The sequence below is a fragment of the Podarcis raffonei genome, chromosome 2 (genome assembly GCF_027172205.1).
Source record: "Podarcis raffonei isolate rPodRaf1 chromosome 2, rPodRaf1.pri, whole genome shotgun sequence".
In the NCBI taxonomy this organism is placed as follows: domain Eukaryota; kingdom Metazoa; phylum Chordata; class Lepidosauria; order Squamata; family Lacertidae; genus Podarcis; species Podarcis raffonei.
In genome coordinates, this window is record NC_070603.1 from 79,703,438 (window position 1) to 79,729,723 (window position 26,286).

General features: G+C 39.0%; 1 protein-coding gene across 10 annotated transcripts in view; it reads right to left on the minus strand.

Moving 5' to 3' along the window:
- Nucleotides 1-26,286, minus strand: part of IQSEC1 (IQ motif and Sec7 domain ArfGEF 1) — a 316,254-nt gene that overhangs the window by 236,564 nt on the left and 53,404 nt on the right. For 9 of the 10 annotated variants that reach the window (XM_053377721.1, XM_053377720.1, XM_053377719.1 and 6 more), the window contains exon 2: nt 21,500-21,529. The exons of the other annotated variant lie outside the window; for it this stretch is intronic. In XM_053377721.1, the coding sequence (XP_053233696.1) occupies nt 21,500-21,529 (30 nt within the window). The remainder of the gene's footprint in view (nt 1-21,499; nt 21,530-26,286) is intronic. 10 annotated transcript variants of the gene reach the window in all.

Below are 26,286 nucleotides of genomic sequence, written 5' to 3' on the forward strand. Positions count from 1 at the left end.
ATTAAGTTTCTCCCAGCACTGGGAAGACTATCTGCTTCTGTATGGGTATGGCTTCCTCAACCATGCGTTCAGATTCTGGTTTGTTCAGAATCATAGGTCCAAACTGGGAAACTATGGTTAATTAATGTAAGACGTATTCAAAATGCAGCACACCTCAGAGGGAAGGATTAGGCCTCTGTGGAAACCAGGAATGTCTGAACTGGACCTAACTTGAGTTCATTTGTAATACTATTGGGAAAAAATTACGTTAGCCAACATGTTCATCCACATTACAAATGCCTGCATTCTATCTATATTAACAACACTCAATTGAAAAGTGGCAAGAAATTTCAAATAATTCATGCCTCATAAATGAAAATTCTGTAATACTTGCAAAAGACCTTTAATTACATACTCATTAATACAAATCTGCAGCACACTTGCTGAAATTCAAAAAGATTTCGAGATGAGAACATGTTTTTGATCCTGTTAATGGCCTTTAGCAATTTTCTTTCCCTTAACTTCTGTAAGTAGCACCCATGTTAATAAAATTCATGTTATGCCCATAAGCCTGCTTACAGCAGTGCTTAAAAGAGACTTGCCCATAATAAGACACTGAAGAGCAGTGGTAGTAAAAAATAGGGAGTTTTGATACAAATAGTCACAGTTTTATCTTTTGGCTGTACAGATATGCAACCAAAAGTACTAAACTAGCAGAACAAAGTCTAATCTAGAACAAAATTAATAGCCATTTAAATGTTATTAAATGCACTACCTACATTCAAAACAAGTTGCAGAAAAGGGAAATAATGTTCCATCATGAACTGTATCTCTCTCAGGTGGCTCACAAGAGGCCATTTTTTTCTTTATTTCTCTCATTGTCCCTAGGAATGTGTCATAACCTAAGTTGTCTGAATATGAATCACGGTGTTCCCTTAGCTTAGACAAACATAATCTGCTCTCATAAATCTCAAATTGATCTTTAGGTTGTTTTGGATGCTGTTTCTCTTGGCATATTATACAAGTAGTATTGTTAATACCAAAACAATACTGTTTCTAGTCATATTTGTATTAGTTTAGGGTTGTTTTTTCGAAGATTTCTTTATCACTTCATGCAACCAAGAGTCTTCACAAGGCAATTCACAAGAATAAAATACAAAAAAAAATATAATAGAATATTCATTGAGGCAATATAGAAATACAAAAAGTCTTTATTAGAATTGTTGTAAAGGTTCAAGCTGAGAGAATATCCATTTAAATTATTTCAAGTAAATTTAAGAGACTATGGGTCAGAACTGCCCACATAAACTTTTGTTCAGTTATTCTAATACTTTAATACAGCCTTTCATACATATGTTTATACCAGGGGTCAGCAAACTTTTTCAGCAGGCAGCCAGTCCATTTTCCCTCAGACCTTGTGGGGGGGGGCAGACTATATTTTGGAAAGAAAAAAAAGAACGAATTCCTATGCCCCACAAGTAACCCAGAGATGCATTTTAAATAAAAGCACACATTCTACTCATGTAAAAACAAGCTGATTCCTGGACCATCCGCGGGCCGGATTTAGAAGGCGATTGGGCGGGATCCAGCCCCCGGGCCTTGGTTTGCCTACCCATGGTTTATACCATTCCATCCATTATATAAACAATTACTTGCAATAAAATGTCCACATTAAAAGTTTAGTTTGATTTCTGCGTCGAGGAAGAATTGAAATAAGCTCTATAAATTGAGATACTCAATAAATCAAAAGTAACTGAGGACCAGATGGCACCCCTATTTAAAGGACTTTAAAAAGAAGAAAAAATGGATATTCCTGAATTAGGATATATGATTGGCTCCAGAAAAACAACTTTAACAGCATAAAAAAATACATATTTACTCAGCATCAAGCCCCACTAGTAAGTTTGCATAGCACTGGCATTTTATGAGATTGGAATATATCATGAAACTAAGATAAAATATTAAGATTATTTGGCATTTCAGTTCCTTCATGGGAGAATGAAAACATGGTGAAGGCAGTCATCATTTCAACAGCAGAACCGATTACATTAGCACTTTTGTGCAAGGCAAAAATGTGCTGGACTTTCCAATAAATAATGCTGATGAGTAGAAATAAGAACTTGTAGGAAAACACAACCTTCTTGGATCAAGCAATTCACTTGATTCATATAAAAGAATGTAACACAGTGCACATGAAACACATCCGTTCATATTGCTTACCACGTTATGGTAAATGACATCTCATAATCCAAACTATTGTTTAAACTTCGTAACTTATTTTATTTTATTAATTAAATTTCTATACAGCCCTTCATCTGAGCATCACTGGCTGGTTTACAATATTAAGACATGTAATAACTAACAAAACAATAACTGCCCCCACCCTCCCAGTTTAAAAGGTCACAGATTGTTTAATTGGCCAAAGGCCTGAAAGAAGAGCAATGTTTCCACCTGGTGCCTAAGTATCTGTAATGAAGGCACCAGCTGAGCATAACACAAATGAGGAGCCACCGCAGAAAAGGCCCAACATCTTCCGAATGCTGACAGGCCTTTGCAGATGTTTAATATTTTATTAGTCAGTCAGCTGACTTGATTATCTGTATTTATCTCTTTTAAATGATATATTACGGTGCATACCACCTTGATATACTTTATGATACTGCAGTATAGAAATAATTTGACAAATACCATATATACTCGAGTATAAGCCGACCCGAATATAAGCCAAGGAACCTAATTTTACCACAAAAAACTGGGAAAACTTATTGACTCGAGTATAAGTCGGTTCACCACACCACAAACCTCCTGGTGGGTCGGAGTGCATGTGTGTGCATGCACATGCGCACACGGCAGAGGGGGCTTCTCTCTCCCCCCCCAGGCCCTCCCATCCCCCTGCCTATCTAGGGTGCTGCTGAGGCAGAGGCTGGTGGCGGCAGCAGCGGAGGAAGAACAAGCAGCTCAAAAGGACCCTCACTCGAGTATAAGCTGAGGGGGGCCTTTTCAGCATAAAAAAATGTGCTGAAAAAGTCGGCTTATACACAAGTATATACGGTAAACTATAGTGTGTAGCATGTAGCTGTGCAAGTGTAACTACCTAAAAAGGTTCAAACAACTATTTTCTTCAAAAAGTGAAGGTTGGATTTTTGTCGTTTTGGAAATCCCTACATGGCCAAACATGAAACCCTGTCAGGAATGCTAAAGCAATGCCTCTTGTAAGTCAGATCCCAAGAGAGTTTAGTTTGAGGCTATAAACCCAAACAAGGTAACTTTCATGTTTCTCTTTGCAGTCTGAATTCTTAGAATCAAAGTTGCCAAAAGGAAAGAAAAAAGGAAGAACACCTTATTATGCCACAGAATGGATTCAGCTCTCTGGTGCAAAGCATCACAGGCATAAGAAGATGACACAAGAGCTCTAATCAGGAATACTGATCACGAGAGCTACTTCTTCCAAATGCATTGCTGAAGTTTGAAGTCTCTGCCTGCCTGAAACTTACATATTTTAAAATGTCTACTGTTTCGGATCCACAAAAGGGTTGCTAAATGAGACCTCACATGGTCTAGAAACATAAAACCCTTTAATACGGCAACAAAAAGCTTCCTTGCTGCACTTGGAATGATTTTATTATATAATCCTTCCACAGCATATCATCTCTGATCCACTCAGACTGATGGCTTTGTTATCTACTTTAATCCATGCTGGCACTAATAAGTAATACTTCAGTTATTTGAAGCTGGTTTACCTTGCCAAGTTGTCCTTGACATTCATATGTGAGACGGGTTATAAGAATCATCTAAAAGATAATCAGGAGCAGTTCTCCATACAATACTGTAACTAGAGCAAAGTCCAGGAGATGGTTGGAAAGCTATTTTTCTACACAGAAGTGCTTCACTTGAATTCAATGACAAAATTTACAAAATAGGTGATCTATACATGATATGGAAAAGCTATTTCACACCTTTTTTGCAACAAAGAAGAGCTGGGCAGTTTATTAATAGCAAGCAAGCTAACTAAGTGATCTCTAATAAACACTTTTCCTTAAAATTCACCAATACATTCTTTATATATATATATATATATATTTAAAAGGGCACACTTTGGGGAAATCACAGAATCACAGCAGGGCATCCACAGACTCAGTTAATGAAATAAAACAAAACACAAATATATATAAATGAAGTACATATGAAATCTTGACATCACAGTGGAGGTCATCCATGGAGCAGACATTTTAAAACAAGCATACTTTATTTATCCACAAATGGGGGGGGGGGTCCTGGGTATCACACAAATATTGCAAGGGAGGGAGATATGATCCATGCATTTTTATTCAGTTTTTCCATGCATTTTTATTCTATTTTCTTAATCTTATGATCTTATGGTCGCTTGTCTAATGATTATAAATAAATTTACACAAAAACTCTGTATTGAAGGTTGTTCCATATGTTAAGGTTAAAATAATTTCTTAGTGAGTAATATAAAATATTATCTGTGAGTAGGGTTATTATAGAGGGACTTATTTGCGTTTGGACATATTTTGCTTTTATGTTATAAAATTTTTAATGAAACACTGCTGTTGGTTGAAATCAAAGGGACCTGTACCTCCAGAGTGAGTTTGTTATGTGCTTCATCTCATCCACATAAGTGGTACCTTGTTTACGAACAGCCCTATATATTAAAATTGATAATATAATTTGTGAATTTGGACCCATTATGTCAAAAAGTGGGTGAAGTCACACCAATGTTGCATCTTAGACTGCCATCTTGATTAAAAATGGCATCTGATATCCAAATGGTAACAAAGACCGCCACCTCAAGAACCCCCATGCAGAGTTTGGCAACAATATATCACCAAACCCGTGAACAACGTGATGTTTCAGTCGTCTATCTTGATTTAAAATGGCATTCAACATTCAAACAGTGGAGAGAACCACTGCCACCCCACCCAGGAACTCTTGTGCTGATTTTGGTGATATCTCAAGTGGCAGCCAAATCTATACTAAAAAAAAATGGGCAGAGTCATGTCAAAGTCACATAGACCCACATCCCCACCTCAGGAACCCTTTATGTTGAATTAGCACCTGATCAGTCTGAGTAGGAATATGGGTTGTCTAACCACCACTTTCCCCCTATAGTGAGATGTACTTCTATTTAAAATTCTAGTACCCTACATTTTCATTTTCGTCTCTACACATAAATTTGCTGATGCATTTCTTTTTATTGGCAATATGTAAGTGGCCACCCTGAAGGAAATCAGCCAATCAGCTCTGCGTGCTCACTGGAAGGACAGATCGTGAAGCTGAGGCTCCAATACTTTGGCCACCTCATGAGAAGACTCCCTGGAAAAAACCCTGATGTTGGGAAAGATTGAGGGCACAAGGAGAAGGGGACGACAGAGAGCGAGATGGTTGGACAGTGTTCTCGAAGCTACGAACATGAGTTTGACCAAACTGTGGGAGGCAGTGGAAGACAGGAGTGCCTGGCATGCTCTGGTCCATGGGGTCATGAAGAGTTGGACATGACTAAACAAGAAGGAGGAGGAGGAGGAGGAGGAGGAGGAGGAGGAGAAGCCGCCACCCTAGTGGGAGATGGGATTAGACACCTTATTTTGTTTCCTGTTTAAACCATGCTCAAGACTTCCTCATATGGCTGTTTACAAGAGACTCTGACTTGTGCTGAGCACAAATGGCACCCAGGACATATTCAGGCCCCTGGGAGTGAAGAAGCGACAATTAGTACTGCATAAAAATAACTGCTTGGTTACTTCAGTCCTTTTTCAACTGGATAGCAAGCATTTGCAATTCAGACACTGCATTCTAAGAATCATTAACTTTATATGCATGGACAGGCAGCTAATATCCCCATGTTCTCTTCACATTTATATTTAGCAACGGAGAGTGAATTATATCACTATTAATTTACAAGGCAGGCCCTAAGGGTCCCATTTTACAGAGCATAAATCCATTTTGTGAACAACATGAAGATTCCGCTATGTTTCCCTTTTACTATTCTTTTTAAGATGTTCTGGGTCAAAGTGACTTTTCTATACTATGCATATTTGTGATTAACATATTTAATTTTCAGATTTTTGTTTCCAAAAGCCAATTCTAGTTAGAATACCTAGAAACCAAAATAGCACCGAAATTTTCATAAGTGCTTTTGCTCTGTCGTAAGCCAGTGGCACAAAGGGTCACATTCTCTCATTGGAAAATGTTGGAGCTGCATGCCAGTGGTAGGCAGGGTAAGAGTCATAAAAGTGGATGAAGCAACTCTTACATTTGTACAGGTTACATTCCAACCATGCAACCATGTTACTACACACACACCATGCTCCATACAGACAAGCAAAAGGCACTCTCATAATTCAAGGGCAGGGCAGGGCTAGGGCCTGGGGTTGGTCCCCAGGTTTAGACTGAGAAACATGGAGGGCCACATTTGATCCTTGGGCTTCAGGTTCCCCCACCCCGAATTAAGTCTTTGTTGCTGGGAGGAATTTCCAGATCTTAGTCTACGTTTGCATCCAACAACTGACTCTGGTCAGCTTATATATTCATGGCCTCAAGACCACTCCACCCCCACCCCCCCGGAACCATACAATCTTTTAAGGAAATTGAGATGCAATTCATTCACTTTTTTCAAATATGCTATGTGACCAAAAACACAAAAGTTTGTGGCAGACAAAATTCAAAGTCATTTTCAAGTTCAGCACTCTGTTTTCTACAATGTGCGCGTGCGCACACACACGTTTCACCCACCTCTAATGTGCTACATAATTTATTTTTAAAGTAAGCAAGGGAAAAAATATTTGTGAACAGGAGTCTTTATTAAATCATGAGCACACTTAAATTACTGCTGATGTTCTTTGTCTAAGTTTTGCTTCTGGAGCATCCTTTACTAACGTCCAGTAGTAATCAACAAGCATGCTAGAGTTGGCCCAGGGTCAACTGCTCCACGAACATACAAATAAAACAACAGTATTTTGTGTATTTGATGCATCACCACAGATATGCCAAGCAAAGTTATTATACTGAATGTCATCTAGAATAATTACATGTTGTCAAGCAATTCCTTCATATGGACAGCATAAGCTAGTGGATCAGAAGAGTATTTGTTGCTGATGTGCAGCAACACAGCTTTCAAACTGAGTCTGGAAGAATCGATGAACAAACATCAATTGTCCAGGTTATGTTGTTCTCCCAATGCTTCAATTAGGTTGCTCACATTGTTGTGATATACAAGGTCACCCTCCTGGGAAAACCATTCCCTAAAAGAAGGTGTTTTTGTGCCACGCTGCAGGAGTGTCCATCCTTGTAATCGAGATGCTAAAAGTGCCGATTGAGCTATTGACAGATTAAGATCACAAAAAGGTCATTCAGTTAAGCCTGAGGTATCAAATGGGGTTCAGTCGAAGAACCAGGTCCTTCAAATAAGGGAAAGTTGTCATATTTGTTCTCCACATTGAGCTTCCTCATCAGATACGCGACTTTCACGTTCGGTGTCAGCCTCAGTAAAATCCCAATACAGTGGTACCTCGGGTTAAGAACTTAATTCGTTCTGGAGGTCCGTTCTTAACCTGAAACTGTTCTTAACCTAAGGTACCACTTTAGCTAATGGGGCTTCTCGCTGCGCCTGTGCCGCCGCGCAATTTCTGTTCTCATCCTGAAGCAAAGTTCTTAACCCGAGGTACTATTTCTGGGTTAGCAGAGTCTGTAACCTGAAGTGTCTGTAACCCGAAGCATCTGTAACCCGAGGTACCACTGTATTCTGGTGGCTTTGGTACTGGAAGCTCATCACTGTGTTCAATGGTGCTTACAGCAGATGGCAAATTAGTATATTATACAGTATGTTTAGACTTTGGCCCAATGCCTAGTATATTTGTCCAGCAGAAATAACAATCTAATGAAACTATGTTTCTGAGATGTATATTTTAATTCTCAATGCACACAGCAGAAACTGTTTGGGTGATTAACACACTATGGTCGCATTCTAGCAACATGAGGACAATCAAAGTACTTTGTGGATAAACCTTACTGCAAAATGAAGTATTTTGATTACTTGATACAACAACACAACAACATGCTTGCTAGGTACTGGAGCACTGAACAAAACTTAATCTAGAATTAATCAGGCAGCATCTGAATACTTTAGCATATGTATGTGTCTCACAACATCAATATAAACAAGTATAGAAATGTTCTAGCTAGTTACAAACATGTATTAGAAACAGTGGCTTACAGAGCAGTACAGCAAGGAGTGTTACCTGTGTGATAATATATGCCTGTTACTCAGAAACAGTGAGCAATGAACAAATTATCACAATTTTTTTGTGAGTGGGTCCAATGAAATTCACGGCAAAATTAGACCCATTAATTTAAATAGATCTAATCTGAGTAAAACTTAGTTGAATACCATCCTTAGTATTTTATAATATTTTATATTAAATCTATAGCTGACTTCTATGTGAGTTGATTCTATTATATATGTGATTAAAAGGTCACTGCTTAACAAATTGCTAAAAATCAATTAAAGTCTCATAATGGTGTCTGGCTTCTACAAAAAAATTTCCCATTCGCATCAATGCTGGAGAATCAACATCTAGAAATGTTGGACTTGCACATATGGACTTGCGCACTATAATATATATATATGAAAAGAAAATAACTTCCATGCTAATTCACAATAGCAAATATATAAATAATCATTTCCCTAAAAGAAGCACAAGTCTTCTTCAGTAATTTAGTGCTGAGCACATGTGCACGCATGTGAGCGCAAAGGAAACAAACTGGCTAAACATCTGAACTGAACATGAATTTTGCCTTAGGCAGAACTGCAGAAAGAAGCAAAGAATTACTAAAGAAGGGTTTCATATTATTTTTTTTGTATGGTTCTAGAACATTTGTGTATACATTTATCCACATTACAGGTTTTTCTCATCCTAGTCAATAAATTGGGGAGGAAGCAGATATTGTTCCAATGAACGGTCTGAATTGAATTTCAGTAAACCTGTTAAATGCCATCCAACTGGGTATAGCACAGCTGGTGCAGTCCTTATATCAGATTCTGAACAGCTGTAATTGGCACTTTATTCCCAGATCTCAGGACACAGAATGAAAAAGCCATTCTTAGCAAAGCACCCCACCGTACAAAGATAGAAAACTCTACAGAGATTATTGAAGCAACTTTCTGTTCCTGAGCAGTAGATCAATAGTCATCACTCAGAAGGATTTGCTTTGGTAACACATCCTTTGGTCTCAAGTTACAGTCCTGCCATATAACCAGTGAGCAACACAACAGTGTTTACAAAGGGAAAAATGCTGCTGAAAGGCTTTGAAGAACATCTCTATTGACACAGCTGAGAAACTAGGACTGTATCCCAAAGAACATCCTAGGCTTGTTCCTTGTGTGTTAGCACCTATACATCAAAATTTTCCCTCTGAATGAATGGAAAGCATATATTCTAAAATATGCCACAGAGAACATGCCCTTTATTGTGCCCTCTTTCCTTCATCCATATATTTATTATAACAGGCTAAAAGGGTCACTATATGCCTTTTGGGCACATTATAGGGCAGGCATTTTTATTTCTCCTGCTCCTCCTGAAGACTCATTTCTCCATTTCCACAAATATCATTACATCAGCAGGCTTTCCATATCAGCAATCCAGAGGCTATTTTGGCTTTAAAATAGACACCATTAGTGAAGTATGGAACAGGAATTAAGGAGACCAGTGCTTCCTTAGCAGCAGTTAAGAGGGAGGGGTGCCATATTCTTACTGAAGCGTGAGGAGAAGGCCAATGCGGGGAGAACCTTTGACAAGCTGCACACAAATTTCATGCGCAGTCCTCAGTCCTGCAAGTGGGTGGAGGTGAGCAGACACCCACCCCAAAACTCTAGACCTTTTTGCATACTTTGGGTATCTACCACTAAGTAACTCATTCCCTCTCGCCTTTCCAGTTTCCATATCATGAAATATCAATTTGCTGTAAGAGAGAAAACTCTACAGGCAGGAAAGCTATACAGATATACTGTAGTCAACTTCCCTCTGCCCCAAGTGCTTGCTTCTATTTCACAACTTATTTGTGTTGTAGAATTTTTCAGTTGAATTATTAACAAGAAATGAACTAATTTTCACCTATGAATAAATACACGCCTTTTGTTGCGTCGAAGTAATTTATTACCCTAATTTACGTTTAAGAATATAAGAACTGGGCTGGATCAGGCCAAAATGCTCATCTAGTTGAGCATCCTTGTTCCCACGGTGGCCAAGCAGATGCCTCTGGGAAGCCCATGTTTTCTCTCTTATTCCAGCTACTGTCTACATGAGCAACTCATGGTACTCTTAACAGCATTAGCCTCAGCACACAGCTTACATCACAATGACATATCTATTACTCAAATGTACACCTCAGCAACAAAAATGGGAGTCCCTTGTATAAATCACCCTTCTCTTGCGTTTAGCTCTTCAGAGAAATGCTGTGACATTTCACTGCCTCCTCCCAGCTGCATCCAATAATGTGCACTGGGGGTGGAGGACATACAGATAAATTAAGTTGACTTATGCTGTGTTAAACCATTGATCCATCTAGGCCACTACTGTTTACTCTGTAGCCAATAGTTTGAAAAAGGAATTTCACTGAACTAAAGCAAGTATAAGGCTGGATCTAGACACATCAAAGAAGCGTTTCAGTTAAACACGTTGTAAATTTAAACAGAGAAAACAGGTAGAGAAAACTGGGACTCCACAGCATCAACTGGTGGCACAATGTTATCTCGCATGTACAACGCATATAAAATCACTTTTTCTTTACCAATCTAGCTGAGTCCTAAATGCAGCCAGCTGCCAGGGTGCAAGACCTCTCTGGCTAACCTGTGGACAGAAGTGTTGAGTTACATCATGGAAGAAAGGTAGAATACAAAAGTAGATATAAAATAATGAGATACGTTGACAGGGAGAAGTTCTGTAAGGTCAGGCAGAGGTTTTACATCCTTACCATTTCAGATCAACTTAACCAAAGATGCCAAAAAGTGAACCTATAGCATTTTGAATACAAAGCAATTGTTCTACCACTGTGCTATGGAGGGTGGTGGTGGGGTTCTCCAGTGGGGAGAATCACAGTGTGACATTATGTTATGTGTTGCCCCAGACTTGTGGGTTTAGCTTTTGGTGGCAAACAGTATCTCCATAGGCTGTGCTGCATTCACCAGGGTGAATGGTGCACTTTGCAATCAACTACAGAAGCAGCAAATTAAAAAGACACAGTTGCAGGGGCCCCAGGGTGGGAGGACACTTTAACACAACCCTTCCATTTATCCTGAAGGTTACCATTGGCACTACTTTGACTTAGCAATAGCTCAAACCCTTGAGAAGTGAAACTGGCCAGAGCAGTAGCAGTCGCTGGCCTCTGAGGATGGGAGAGTCTTTACACAAATTTTAAGGGGCAAATTTACCACTTGTGGCCACACATCTGACTTTTCAACCCCTGGTTAGCATATCTTAGCTTAAAAGGTGACCTGGTCGAGTATTTTCTGGCTGATGCCATTTGTTTGTTTTAAAAGAAATAAAATCCTTCTCAAACTGAACTGTTGTAAGCCCATATGAGTGCTGCTGAGGAAGTGTGAGGGCAGGATATAAATACATTTAATAAATAAAGAATACAATAGTGAGGGTGCTGCAGTGAGAAAGGTCTAATAGAAAGGAGTATGACTTTCGCATTATTAAGACTCCACTCTGTTTACTAAGGCTTATTAGGTGGCTAAGAGAGAAAAGTGTCGTCCTTTTGAAACATTACAAATGTAGTTCCAAGCATTGGGAAACAATTTTTCAGGTTTGAGAACTCTTGTTCTGCCAGAACCTTCCACAAGAAGAAGGGAGCAATTAAATATCAGCAGCTAATTTCCGGCTTTCACATAACATCAGCCGCTATTACCATCACGAAAGGCATTATTTATTCATTATTGAGTTATTGAAGTTCTCTAAATTCTCTTACCTTGTGATCTTTGAAATGTTATTTTGTTATTTAAATTAAATTACAGAATTCATATAAAGAAACAGGTGGAAAGAGGGGAAAAACCCTCCCTTCCCATTCCGTCACTGCTCCTGGCAAGGGAAGGGAAGGCTTGAGTGTTTTGGCTGGCACTGAGTGAGAGACAAAGGTTCATAAAGTGATGGAGCAGAGACAGCAGGTACAAGCACCTGGATCTTGTTGCAAGCGAGGAGAGGAAATGCAGGATTTACCTCCCACTAATTCTCAAGTGACTCCCAGGGTTTAAGCTTGGAAGAACTCCCATGACACAGAAAGATGTCCTATAAACTGGAAAAAAAGGTTAAAACATACACCAAAGTTTTACATGTCTGGGCTTGTCTAAACAAACACGTTTTTAGCAGACACTGAAAAGAGTAAAGGCATCTGCCTGATGTCCATAGGCAGGGAGCTGCAGAGTGTTGGTGTTGCCACACTGAAAGATTGATATCTTACAAATGTGGAATATTATGTGGCACTTGTAATGGGAGAAGAAGGCACCTTGACTTTTAAACAGAAAAGCAGCATTTTAAAGTGCCGATATGATCACTCATTCATGTCTTTATATGCTGCTATAGGAACACAGATCTGTAACAGATCAGATGTATGTTGTGCCAGGCAACAACAACATCTTAAGCGCACCTGGATGGTGTTGATAATAATAACTGAATTTTTTCAGTGTAGATGATGGACCATCAACAAAGTAAAATACTGGGGAATGACTAGTTGGATAATCGCAACAAATTAAAAGCAAGTGTCAGTTATAAAAATTGGGGAAGGCAGATATAAAAACATGTGGTTAGAAGGTAACTGGACCTATAAGAGGATCTCAGGCTGTGGCAGCATATTTTGGAAGAGCCTCAGAAGTGGTCAGTTTTGCATTGCATAGGAAGCTGAAGCCCTTCCCCAGCAACATGGTGATACGCTCCGCAGGAGTCTCTTATGAGTAAGAATATAATCTTAAAAGTTCATAGAATACAGGTAAATTGATCTATACACAATCACTTTCATATGTCACGTTTTATTTGAAGCAATAAAATGTGTTTAATGAGCTGGGGAAGTCTCTGCTTTCACTATGCATTCCCATAATAAATTTAATGGAGTTTGGTCTTGTATGCTTTAGAATATATTTCTGCAATAACAAAATGTAAATAGACTTTCTCAGACACATGCTTTCATATTTATTATTTAGTATAAGGATACAGGAGAGAGCGATATATCACAGCTCTTCATAGAATACAAGCAGTGAGAAGTTTTATTTGAATAACTTGCAAACATATCTAGGGTGACCCTGAAATAATCTCCAGCTTTACTGCCTAATTTATAGGCAGCAAAATGGTGTGTGTGTGTGTGTGTGTGTAGATTTTTCAATCCATACTGAGTGGAAATTGCTTGCATCCCAGGCATGCAGGAAATGAGTTTTTCCATGACAAATCTCTCCCTATTTGCCAGGGAGCTGGCCACTCCTTTCACCCCTACACCCCAACATTTTGTGCTCAAAGTTCTCAATAAAATTCTTAGCTCAGCATTAAAAATATATTACAGGCACCCCCCATTTACACGTATTCACATATATGCACTGTACTGGGAGACAGACAGGCAGACAGACAGACAGACAGAATCATACTCGGAAATGGTGGGAGACTGCTGGAGAGTCCTTGTGACTCGCAATGAGATCCTCCACAGAGCCTGAAGAGGATGTCAATGAGAGCAGAGGAAGCCCCAAAGAGACCCAGGTTGCAGCAGGGTTTTGTTTAGGCTGCTCAGCCTCCCCACCTATCAGCTGGCATGTGGAGTAGCACAACAGCAGCAGCAGCCGCCACCTTCCCTCGCATCCTCCAGCCAGCCTCAGAGCTTAGCTTTAACTCTAGGTATTCTGGTCTGGATTGGAGAGAGAGCAGGAGAGAGTGCTGAAGAGCAGGGGGAAATAGGCATTTAAAGGATTTTTAGAGGGTGCTCCCCACTTTACGCAATTTCACTTATGCAAGCAGTATTATCCATATTCATCTCAAATTTTCTTGTAGGCAAAATGCAGTTCTAGTTTTGAGTTTTTTGTTGTTACACTCAACAGCATCAGAATGTTACGACAGATACTGCCTCTAATGGTTACAATGGATATAACATTAAATTGGGACAAAAATGCATAGAAGCAAAATTCCATCATTCTCATTGAAAAATTTGAATAATAAATTACAAAGCAGAACCCACACCCACTTTTTGAATGCTAACTTTTTAAACTCAGAATTTGAATACTTTAGAGTTTTTTGGCAGGCTAGAAATTTTTAACTGTCAAACACTAATTAGCATTGCATGCTATCACAGGCTGTCCAATACTAAATAGCACTGTGTGTGATCAAAAGCTTTATAAAGAATATTGTTACATATCAACTGCCAAATGTTGAATACACTTGCATGCCAACCATGATAAAACCTGCCAAATATGACAGTTGAAAAATACTGATATATCTTCCATGGATCCCCAGGTTCTTTAGTAGCTCAGGGAATACTCTATTAAATAATGGATCAAAGACTACTAGGCTTCCTCTACAAATACACAGCCACAAGGGAATACTAGGTGTTATGTCCAATGCTCCCTGAAATAATATTCTGTAGCATGCAGGGGCTTGGATGGCAGAAATGCAGACTCCTTTCTGAAGGCGCAAGTTTGGAAGCCTCCCATAATCTATCAGCTATCTATACTGTCAAATGCTAAATAACTTTGTGTGCCAATTATTAAAACACCACAAAATGTCAGCTGTCATATAAATATTGAAATAAAAAATAATTGGGCACCAAACACAGACAATGCCTATTCAGAGAATGCACAAGAAACCGAGCATTTGAATATCTGAAAATCAACATTTGAGAGTCTAAAACAAATTTTAGCTCTTTGAATCTATGTTATAAGACATTAATTCACATGTTTCAGAATGTATTGGGACCATCATATACTCCTGAAAATGAATTTTTGAAAAATTATGTTGGCCAAGATAATAAATTAACAGGAGTAAGAAAAATGTTTATTTAATAATATTTATATACCATTTTCCATTAATAAATACTGTTGAGGTAGTTTATAGGGTTAAAAATATGAAAACACATTAACACAAAGCAATACAATAAAAACATTGCTAGATGCCAACAATATAGGGTAATTAGGTCAGTGCTAAAGGTCAGCAAAAACCTAAGCAATCAGGTGAGTTTTCAGAAACCGCCAGCCAGTATCTTCCAAATCACGGTGTGGTGGTTATTCCAGAGTGGGCACACCTATAACATTACTTTACTTTGTCCCTATTCATCATAGAAAACTCTGTCATGCCATTTCCCATTTGTTCCACTTTTAATCATTAGGGGTATGTGAGACAGACTATTGCAGTGGTTTTCAACCAGTGTGCCGTGGCTCCCTGGGGTGCCTTGAATGATGGTCAGGGGTGCAGCAGGCAACACTGGTCTCTGTCCCTCTTTCCTTCCCTCCCTCCTCTGATGCCCTCTCATGTCTCTGCCTCCCAAAGGCTTGCATAGCTGTTTGTTGCAGCAGTCCCAGCCACAAGCTCCGGAGGTGAGTGGTGCCTCTGGGGCTGGCCAGGGGCTGCTGGTTGCCAGGAGCTGAGTAAGCAAGCAAGCAAGTGGGTAAGGAAGCCTGGCCAGCTAGTCTGTTTGGAAAGGACAGACAAGTGGAAGGCTGGGCACTCTGGCCTTTCTTGTGCTTGCTGTCTGCAAGGCCTGCCTGGGAGCTGAGTGTCCAGCGTCAAAGGGGAGCCTTTTCACCATGCAGGCCTGGCGCTGCCCACTGCTGCCTCCCAAGGTGAGTAAGGTGCTGTCCTCACATTCACCTTTGGCCAGTCTCTGTCAGGCCACTAAGGCTGGGGGCATCCTCTTCCCAGGCCCCTGAGGGGTGGCATGAGGAGGCACCTCTCTTTGGAGTGGGGCTGGTGTCTCAGGGACCAGGAGTGATGGTGGTGGCTGCCCAGAGTATCCCCAAGGAGAGGGGAGAGGAGGCTGAGATAACACTTCACAAGGGAGGGTGTTCAAAAACGGGTGAAGGGCTGCTGGCTCTGCAGGCAAGGGTGATAGAACTGGGCTTCTGAGGCTCAGGGAGCATTTCCCCACAGGGGAGCAGCAGAAAGAATGTAGTTGGCCAAGGGAGCTGTGGACTCAAAAAGGTTGGAAACCTCTGGACTATGGGGTTATCATCCTGGAGACCCTTAGCCAATCATGGCAGGGGAGGAGAGACAGCCAGGCAAGAGAAAACCTAACCATTTAACTGGCAGTCAGGGCCCAGCTAGGTGTATTTAGGAGTTTGTCAGGCAGGATAAACCTCTTTAATTTTCCCAGGTGTAGGAAAAGGATGTAGAATGGGGCTACAGGTGTTTTACAGAAGGAGTAAAAAGCAGAAAGCCATTCTAGTAAGAAATTGTGTTGTGGAGAATTATAAGTTCTTTTTTAAACGTGAAACAAGTGTTTCTGAAATAAAATAAGTGCTGTGCCTTTACTAGTAAAACGATTAAGCTTTATCCCTCTTTGAATGTTTGCTAACAAGAATAGTTTCCATTTTCATTGTGCCCCCGCTTTAAAATATATCTAGTTCAGGGAACAAGTTGTCAAATGAAGCCTACTATCAACCGCCCTTGCTGTGGGTTTATATTATATGCCACCACATATAGAGAACCCTCAATTCTTGGTTGTTGATGACAGGGACAGGCCAGGTTAAATCGCCCCAGACTCAGTCATGTTCACATCTTCACTGAGGGAGTGTGTCACAGAATGAGACAGTGGAAGCAAACTAACCATATTTAAATCTCCCATTGAGAGCCATGTGATTTAAAAGCATTTCACCTTAACTAGATTGTGACATCATTCTGTTATTAGAAATTACAAATCAAGATTGCTGGTATAATTTACTTGAATGCTTAAAACATAATTTTATACATTTTAGTATAAAGTTCAGAATAAGAATATACTTTTGGAAGCCATTTTGTATGTACTGATTTTATGCTTAATAAAGCATCTATTCAGCTGAAAGACCACTCGTTTCACATTCTTTCTGTTCTATAAAGTACAAAGATGGTTGCTTACAAAGCATTTTGTACGGGGTCAGTTCTGTGGAACCAAAGCACGTCTTTTTATCATTAGCTTGTTAACACTTTGATATAGATATTTTGACGAATGTCTACTCAGATAGCCCTGTGTGAAATTACCTAGGGGGACAACTTGAGTCTTCCACTACAGGGTTATTAATATTAATAAATGTTTTACGTAAAGTGCATGACCTTGCATATCTCCTGCTCTCAAGTGAATTCTCTAATAATAGTATCCCCCAAAATTCAACTCATATCTCGGTTATGCGATACTGATGTTTATTTCACACATGAATGACCAGATTCTCAAGCAGCATGAAGGTGCCTTCACATTTTTGATTCGCATGCCAAAGAAGTGAAAATGCCTACTCATCTCTTCAGGTGTGCATGCAAGTATTTAATCTACTGAAATATGTTAACAAAAACATGGTTGAAAATTCAAGGTCAAAATAAAACAGCAATGATTTGGCTAGAAGTTACACACACACACACACACACACACACACACTGATGACTACTACTACTACTATTACTACAGTGGTACCTCCATTTATGAACTTAATTCGGTCTGTTCTTAACCCGAAACTGTTCTTAACCTGAGGCGTGCTTTTGTTAATGGGGCCTCCTGCTGCTGCCGCCGCACAACTTTTGCTCGCATCCCAGGGCAAAGTTCGCTACCCGGAACACCTACTTCCGGGTTAGTGGAGCTCGTTACCTGAAGCGTTTGTAAGGAGGATGGTACGTAACCCGAGGTTCCACTGTACTGTACTACTAATTAAGGGTACCAAGAAACCCAAATTTACTAGTGAAACCAGGAACATCTTTCACATCTCTTCTTCGTGTTGAAGTTTATTGTAGCACAAATTATTTACTTGATTTATTTATTTAATTTAAGAACAGGTTATTAAGACTTTCCATATCAAAGAAAAACAAGCAAAGAAATAAAAAAGACTCAAAGCATATATATCTATATGTTTTGTTGCAGCAAATATAGGAGCAAAACAGGTAGCAAAACAGGTAACTAACAAAATCTCCCTTAAATATACAATTCATAACACGTGAACAAATAAGCACTAAGTGAAGCATTCAGGAAAACATCACAGAAGTAATCAACTAGCCAAGCGTAAAAAGGAAGAAAAATTAATTCAATCCGCCTCTAATATCACTCCATAAAGCCACATGGTTTGATGAAGAAAGCCCATCATGCTTTCTGACAGACCCGTATTTAATAGAACAAAACCATTTCAAATAAAACCTTTCCCTCCTTGAATCCTTTCTTTATTCAACTGACAAGTTATTTTTTCATAAATGCCACGAACGAAATCTGAGAATACCACCCCTCCAAGCAAATTAGCTGTTACAAATTTCGAATTTCAGACTGCCACGATATGGACCCCAATAAAAATGGAAAACATTAACTCCTGTAAAGTATCTTTTTGTCTCCATCATTGATAGTGGACAACAGTGCCATAAGTGGATCTCGTGCCAACATCTCTCCTGTAATCAATTGAAAACCTTATTCCAAACCTTATAAACCCCTGGGCAAGTCCGCCTGATGTGATAAAATGTATCTTGCCCTCCACAGCTTGTCCATTAATCTGGGCTGGTACTGAGGCTCCAATACTTTGGCCACCTCATGAGAAGAGAAGACTCCTTGGAAAAGACCCTGATGTTGGGAAAGATTGAGGGCACAAGGAAAAGGGGGTGGCAGAGGACGAAATGGCTGGACAGTGTTCTCGAAGCTACGAACATGAGTTTGACCAAACTGCGGGAGGCAGTGGAAGACAGGAGTGCCTGGCATGGTCCATGGGGTCATGAAGAGTCACTGTGACACATAGGAAAATTGGCAAATTACTTGCAGATAGACTCACATGCTGCTCATTGTGGCAGGCTTGTTGGTTCAGCTGAAGTTGCTATGCATACCTTTCTAGTAGCATAGTCAGTCCCTCATGAGTATATCTACCTCATCAACTTGGCAGCCCAGGGGACTCTCATAGGCAGGAGGAGCCAGCAACATGGGGCAGCACTGGTCTCTCGACAGCAGTGTTGCCAGTTGCTGAGATGATGCAAGGTAGTGTGGTGGCAAGTTCACAAGCATACCAGTGGAAGAAGTGCTGGGTTGGTTCTGCCAGTGTACCTGAGCAATCCAAGCCTTGCTGCTGTTCTCCCCTTGCACTAGGACATATATATCTTATTTGATCCTTAAGACACCTATAGTGTTTGGATGTTGGAATAGTGGACTAGGTTAGATATAGCTTTTATATTACTGAATAAAAGCCCTCAGTAGTAACATTTGAAAACGTATCTTAACTCTATTACTTTCACTCTAGTAATTATTTTATTAGTTAATATTTGGCAGCTAGCAAACCACAAAGAAGCCACACTTAAGATCTGTGGGGGGCTCTTTCTCCTTCCCTTTTAATTAGAGGGTTACCAGTTATTCAACTGATATAAAAGCTATTCTTACAGTACTTTGCATCTCTTTTCTACTCTACATTGGTTCAGGGCCATTAGTTTTCTACTTCCTTTAGAGGAGTTTATATCACGTTAGCCACAAGCTAAATAAAATGGCCTGCAATCAAGCCTTCTGTATTGTCCTGCCTTTGCTCAGAAGCAGCAACATGATCTTTGCCCTTAATAAGCGACTTAATTATCACTCTGCTAAACTGCATACTTATTAAATACCCCTAGTAAAATCTCACACTGTTAATGACTGTGATGTGAGAGGAAAGCAATGAATGATGGCAAATATACAATGCAGCAGAAGAGACTATGAATATTAAGTATCTGCGTGATATATAGAAATTGAAATAATAATATGCTTCTCACACTCATGGACATTTAGATTCTTTTTAAAGATCTTACTGATAAATTTTAAATTGGGATATCTGTTGCAGAACACAGAAAACACATTCTCTGGTGTAAAACAACCTGAAGTTCGTATTATTAAGTCTATAGTGAGAAAAATATCCTAAGTCTGCCATTTTAAGCATGTTGATTTGAACTTAGTGGGGCTCATTTCTAAATAAACATCCATAGCCTCAGACAATTTGCTAATCATATTAATATATTTTCATAATGTCCAACTACAAGTTTAAATCAACAACAACCAATTAAAAAAAATGCTGAAATTGAGTTAATATAAATTTGCATTACTCCTTATCCGATAACCTATGTAAGTAATTCAGCCTATCTATAGAATATTCTTATGATAAACCAATATAAAATAAATTAATACCATAAATGTTTCCCTGAGACTACACACCTGCTCCAACAAGTAAGCATATGATTATTGCTTTTACAAAACAATTTTAATATAAAAATGTAACTAACCCCTGGAAATGGTGTATGCATGTTTTGAAACTCATGTAATGTTGGACTATTTTCCTGCAACTCAAGAAAACCTGAGACCATTCAAAATATTGAAATTGGCAGCCAACACATAGCATTTGTAAGATTTGTTAAATGTGAAAAAGGTCAAAGCAAGAATTAATCATAGATAAAGTCACATACTGGAACAACCAAGTTCAGACTGCATCTACCGCAAACTGCAAGAATAAAAGAGCTAATTATAGTCTCATTGGAAACAAAAGAATCTATAAGGGAGAAGCAGATACAAAAGTACCTAACTGGATGCATGGAAAAACAAGTTGATATCAGGTTACAATTCTTACAGTTTGAAGAACAAGGTGGCCTCTAGAAGAGAGCCAAAGGTGAAAAGATTTACAGTTGTGGCAACACACCAACACATATCTTTAGCTGGAAATGAAAGCGTTCAAATCTCTCAAGCGTATGTAATCTGGAAAATACTTTCTAAACAGCTAATGGTTTTTTTTTAAGGCGGCAGGCAATTCAAATCTAATCTAATAGGAAATTAGTTTTACATGTAAAAATAGGAAATTAATTTTACATGGGAAAAGGAAGTATGTGTGGGATTGAATGTGGGTATGTATGTATGAATGTGGGTAAGGATTGTATGAAATGTATGTCTGTTTGTATATCTGTACTATGTATCAATGTTGAATTACTCCAGTAAAAATTCTATTTTTTATTTTTTTTATAATTACATGTAATTGCATGTGAAGCACACCTGTCTCTGGATGTTGTCCCTAAACCAAAGAGATCTTAGAAAGTTGCAGAATTTGGCTTCCTTCAAGTACAGAAAACCTCCTTTACGCGCAATGTTATATGTTATTTTAGTTATTCCTAACTTTAAAAAAGAAAACTTTGGCATGTTTAAGAAAACAGAGGTGTCTATTTTTACAATTACAGCATTAAAGTGTGGAAAAAAATGTTTGATACTGTAAAGTACAGCTTTTTTGAAAAGAATCGTTTTATCAATGATGGTTCAGTATCAAGCCAAAAGGCAGGACACGTGGTTGTAATAAAAAAAATAGTTCAAAAAACACTGTACAGATACATACCTGATGCTTCTTGAACTTTCACCTTCAGACCTGTAAAATAAATTGTAAAAAATTAGATTACCAATTTGAACTCCCCAGCAGAAGCTGGTGTCTATCACTATATTTATTCACTAGCAGATTTTGACCATATTTATTCACTAGTACATTTTGACCTTGAAGCTGTTACTAATGAGAGATGTAAAGCTACCTTCACTACAGTAGCAAGCAAGGGAAAAATAACAATGGTCTTATGTGTGGTCTAGAAAGATTAGTTGGAATGGGATGTACATTTGTACCCAATTAAAACCAATGCAGTGTAGACTGCCAGTATCCACACAACTGAACGAACCTTTAGGTGCCTATCTGAGGAACAAATGAGTGGCAATTTTTCCTGGAATGCAATATTTCACTTTGATTACAGGGCTGGAGTACCTTTCTGGGCTTCAGAGCCAAATTACCTAATGAGTAACCTTATGGGGACCACATAACAGAAACTGTCAGGTCCAGAGACAAAACGGGCAGTAGGTGCTACTCTTCCTTTGTAGAGCAGGTTACAATCTAGCCAAAGGTTTCTGCACACATCCCTCTCCATCCAGAAAAGAAAGGGAAATCATTGCAGTCCAAGAACACATTTCAGTAGAACAAAAAACACTTGCGGAGGTTGTGGAGCACAGCCAGTGAGGGATGTGGACAAGGGAGAGGGATCACAACTGGGGGAGTGTTCACCACCCCCCTTTTTTAGAAAGAGCCAATGTGTTCATATGTGCATGTGTGTGCGCGGGGATATGCGTACGCTTTGCCATCACAAATTAGCTTCAAAAATGCCTGCCACTTGTGCTCTCAATACTGATCATGACTGCAGTGAGGGCAAAAGGTTAAATTCCCTCTGCCTTGCACACCATGGTGCCAATATACCTTGCCCTCCAAATTAAAGAACAATCTTGCAGGCTGGAGTAAACTATATGCCAAGCATCATGTGTAGTTTGTCTCCGATTTATACTTGCTGCTTCTAGTCCAGAGAATATTATGTGGCCAGAAGCCCACTAAATAACATTGACCTCTATTATGTGATGCTCACACAACTCCTGACCTTTCATAAAATGCCTTTTGTTGTATTTAGCATTGATATATCCACATTATATAGTAGTTAGCTAACACCCCCCACAATTCCAGACAAAGAATACTAGCAGCAAATTATACTATCCACATTTATTTCCCATTCCAGGTTTTAGTATTAAATGGTGTTTTTAAAAATCACCACACACTGTAGAATCAAATGTGATCAAATGCATTTAGTGCCAACAAAGTCAAAGCTGAAGTAGAGTAGTGTTTTTTACTGAATGAACAGTGAAGGATGCAATAAATTCCAACGGAAAGCCGATATAATGGTATTTCCATCAAGAAAAATAAAAGGATATTAAATAGCTTGGGTGCAATCCCAAGAAGAATCCCAAAAGACTAACCAGGTTCTGTACATGTGAAGAGAGCTTTTGAGCTTCCTATGTTGCATGTGAATCTCAATTTAAAAGTGATGCAGAGGGAGATGAAGGATGCTTTTGGATGCTTCTGAATCACATAATCTCCTTTCCCCTCTTATGTTCATGAGTTTTTTAAAAGAATGTGGAGATTAATGTCATTCATACACACACAAAATTCAATGTTACTAAGTAAAAAGAGAACACTGATGTAGACTTTTGACAGATTCAGGCAAATGATCTTATATATTCTCCACTGGATGCTCATCTCATTCATGAAATATTAAAACTGTATACATTACTAGAGTCACAGGCATGTATCTGTGCCTTCAGACTTTTGAAGATAGGATGATAAACATATATTGATTTTTATTTTTTTGTTTCTACTTTTTTCTTTTCAGAAGTATCAGCCTTTAAAAATGAGATTTGGTAGCAAAATGATATTGCATATAAAGAAAAAAAATACATGGATTTAAATTTTTTAACAAACAAACAAACAAAGAATTTTTAGTCAGCATACTCTTCAGAATATTAGGAGGAAAGGATGTTCTATTTTTCCTCCTTAGGAAATATACTTAGTATTTCACACCAGTCGCATAAAGCTCCCTTCCCTACTATTGTCTTGGAGTCAACACACACTACAATTCTGGTTTGCAATCTTTGACTGCAGCAACTGCTCAAACCAGTTTATTTTATTTCTAAGTTTATATCCTACCCTGCAAAGGACAATCAGGATTCCCAGGGCAGTAGAACTGGATGTCACAGCGAAGTGTACAAGTGGGAGGAATAGGCAAATTAAAAATGCAAGCTTGAGGATGGAGAATGTGATATATGAGAGATCAGTTACTGGGAGAGATTATATATATATATGGTTTTGCTGTGGGTACAAACGATACATTTCTGCACCTCTTCAAAGAGTAATGGATTTTGTATCCCTAAGATTATCTTCCTGCCAAATGGCCTTATGGACTAAATGATAAGCATCTTAAGGGGAAGACTATCTCATAAAATCTCTTTGTGCAGAGCACCATATGTATCAAAAACAAGTGTTTCAAGATGCAATGATACTTTTGAACAATTATTGAAAACCAGACTGTTCTTGAAACACACTGCTATCTAAGCGGCTCTAGGCTGAGAGCCCTATGCATACTACTTCTGATTCCAGTTGATCCTGCTCTAAGGGGAAGTTGGCACATCAAGGCCTGCACCAGAATATTTGGTCCTAGAGCAGAACTAAACATGTTGCTAACATGGTTCTTGCTTGAGTGCAAGATTATTCTTTCACTAAGAGATCAGGGCACTAGCAGTGTAGGGGTCCTGAACCATTTGCATCCCTTTGTGATTCTTATCTGAGTTGACCCCTCTGCAGCTGCTATTGGCATAGTGGAAAATATCTCCCATTGAACTGAATAAGAGATGTTTTTCTTTCTTGTGCTAATAGCAGGCACAGGAAGCTCAATCTGGATTGGAACCACAGGGGGCAAATACTTAGCACCCCCTATCCCAATGCCAGGGTGCCAATCTGTATCAGCCTCCTTCCCCTATGCTGGCTATTTGTGTAAGAAAACTCTTGCACACAAATTGCATAATGTAAGCTTTGAGCCTTAGCTCTGTTGAAGTCAACCATCGGCTTGCTCAGAGCTGTCCATGGTCCTGTAGAAACTGCTTCCAACTGAACTCCAGCTATTCTGCATCTCGCTTTCTGAGCAATGCATTTCATGTTCATGGCTGCAGTTTTTAGCTGTTCATTTCAGTACACACTATTATCTATTTCCTTTCTTCTGGTCAATACTTTCAGAGCCATGCTTAGTATTCCTTTGAACAGAGCTTAATGTTCTGGAGTTATTTTTCAGCAACAAAGCCATATGTAACAAAATCAAGTTTACTCAGTTGGACTATAACCAAGTTTGCAACATGATATAATATTATGGTTAAAGCAACTATAAAGCTATCATTTTTCCCCTAGCAGGGATTTTAGCCAATTTCAAGACGAGATGTCTCAAACACAGAACGAAAACAGAATAAAAACAATTGTACCCAACTATGAAGGAGACAACCTTGAAACTAAAATTAAAATTGCTTGAAGTCGCTTGAAGAAAGAATGAAGCAAAAAACTGCATATACCATGATCTTCCCCCCAAATTGTTCAAGAACAAATAGGAACAGGAACAATTCAATTACAGCTAATTTATCTTCCAGAACATTTACCTTTTCTACAATTTTGCATCATAAATAAAATAAACTTCTCTTGATTTTACTACTGCAACTTTATTATCCCTGGTATTCCATTATCTCATCTCAGCCCTCTCATATCTGTCTAGCATGCTACTGCAAAAAATATTCACCTTATGTCTCTCATGTGACATTCACAGGATCCTTGTCCTTCTGCCAAAGCCCTGGCCTTCTGCCCATGATCTTGATTCCCACAGCTCCACCACCCAATGTCCAAAGGTGTCTGCTCCCTTGAATGACACTTCTCTTGCTGCCCCATATGCTTGGAATCACGTGTTATCTGACAAGCACAATGACAATGCTTGTTCAATAAATATTAACATGGCTATGATTTCACTATAGTCAAGCCTAAATGTTTTATTTAGCTATTGTTAGGAAATGAATTTAGCATTTAAATAGTGTTCAGTGAGTGGCACTGCCTAAGGCTAATAACTACAGTTGCATTTGTTTCTGACTCAATATATGGATTGCTTAACCAAGCTTTGCCCTCTAGAGGGTCACGCTTAAACATATCTGTAGAGTAGGAAGTAAATCTGATGGCATTATGCAACACTAATTTTGTTGCTAATGTGCAGTAGTTGCTTTCAATCGGAGATTGAACAGGAAGTTGTGGTTTCCTTTTGGCACTTAAATACTAGCATTTGCATTTTCAGAATAATTTAAGATATTACTAATAGCGAATTATTCAATCTATTTAATACTAAGAAGATGATAAGATCACAATCAAGCAACATAACTTTTTTTCTCCAAATAACAGAATATGCATTTAAGAGTCAGAAATGAAATTTCCTTGGGCAGTGTCCTGTGTACTCAATGGAGTATTCTGGGGTGGGTGGCAATTTTAAACAATTTCCCCTTCTCTCTGCAACCACCTGCATCCCCCAATGTGTTCCGTATGACTAGCAGCCTCTCGCGAACAGTGTGGAAAGTGGCATGAGGTGCTGCAAGAGAAAGGGACTAATTTGCAAATATTCTCTCCATCTACTGGAAGCCTCCATTGAATGAAACCACCTTCTGTGTGCTGTTATCATTTTTACCCTAGATTGCAACTACGATATGTATTTTCCCTGCTGAAGTCAGAAGAAACTATACATTGGCTCA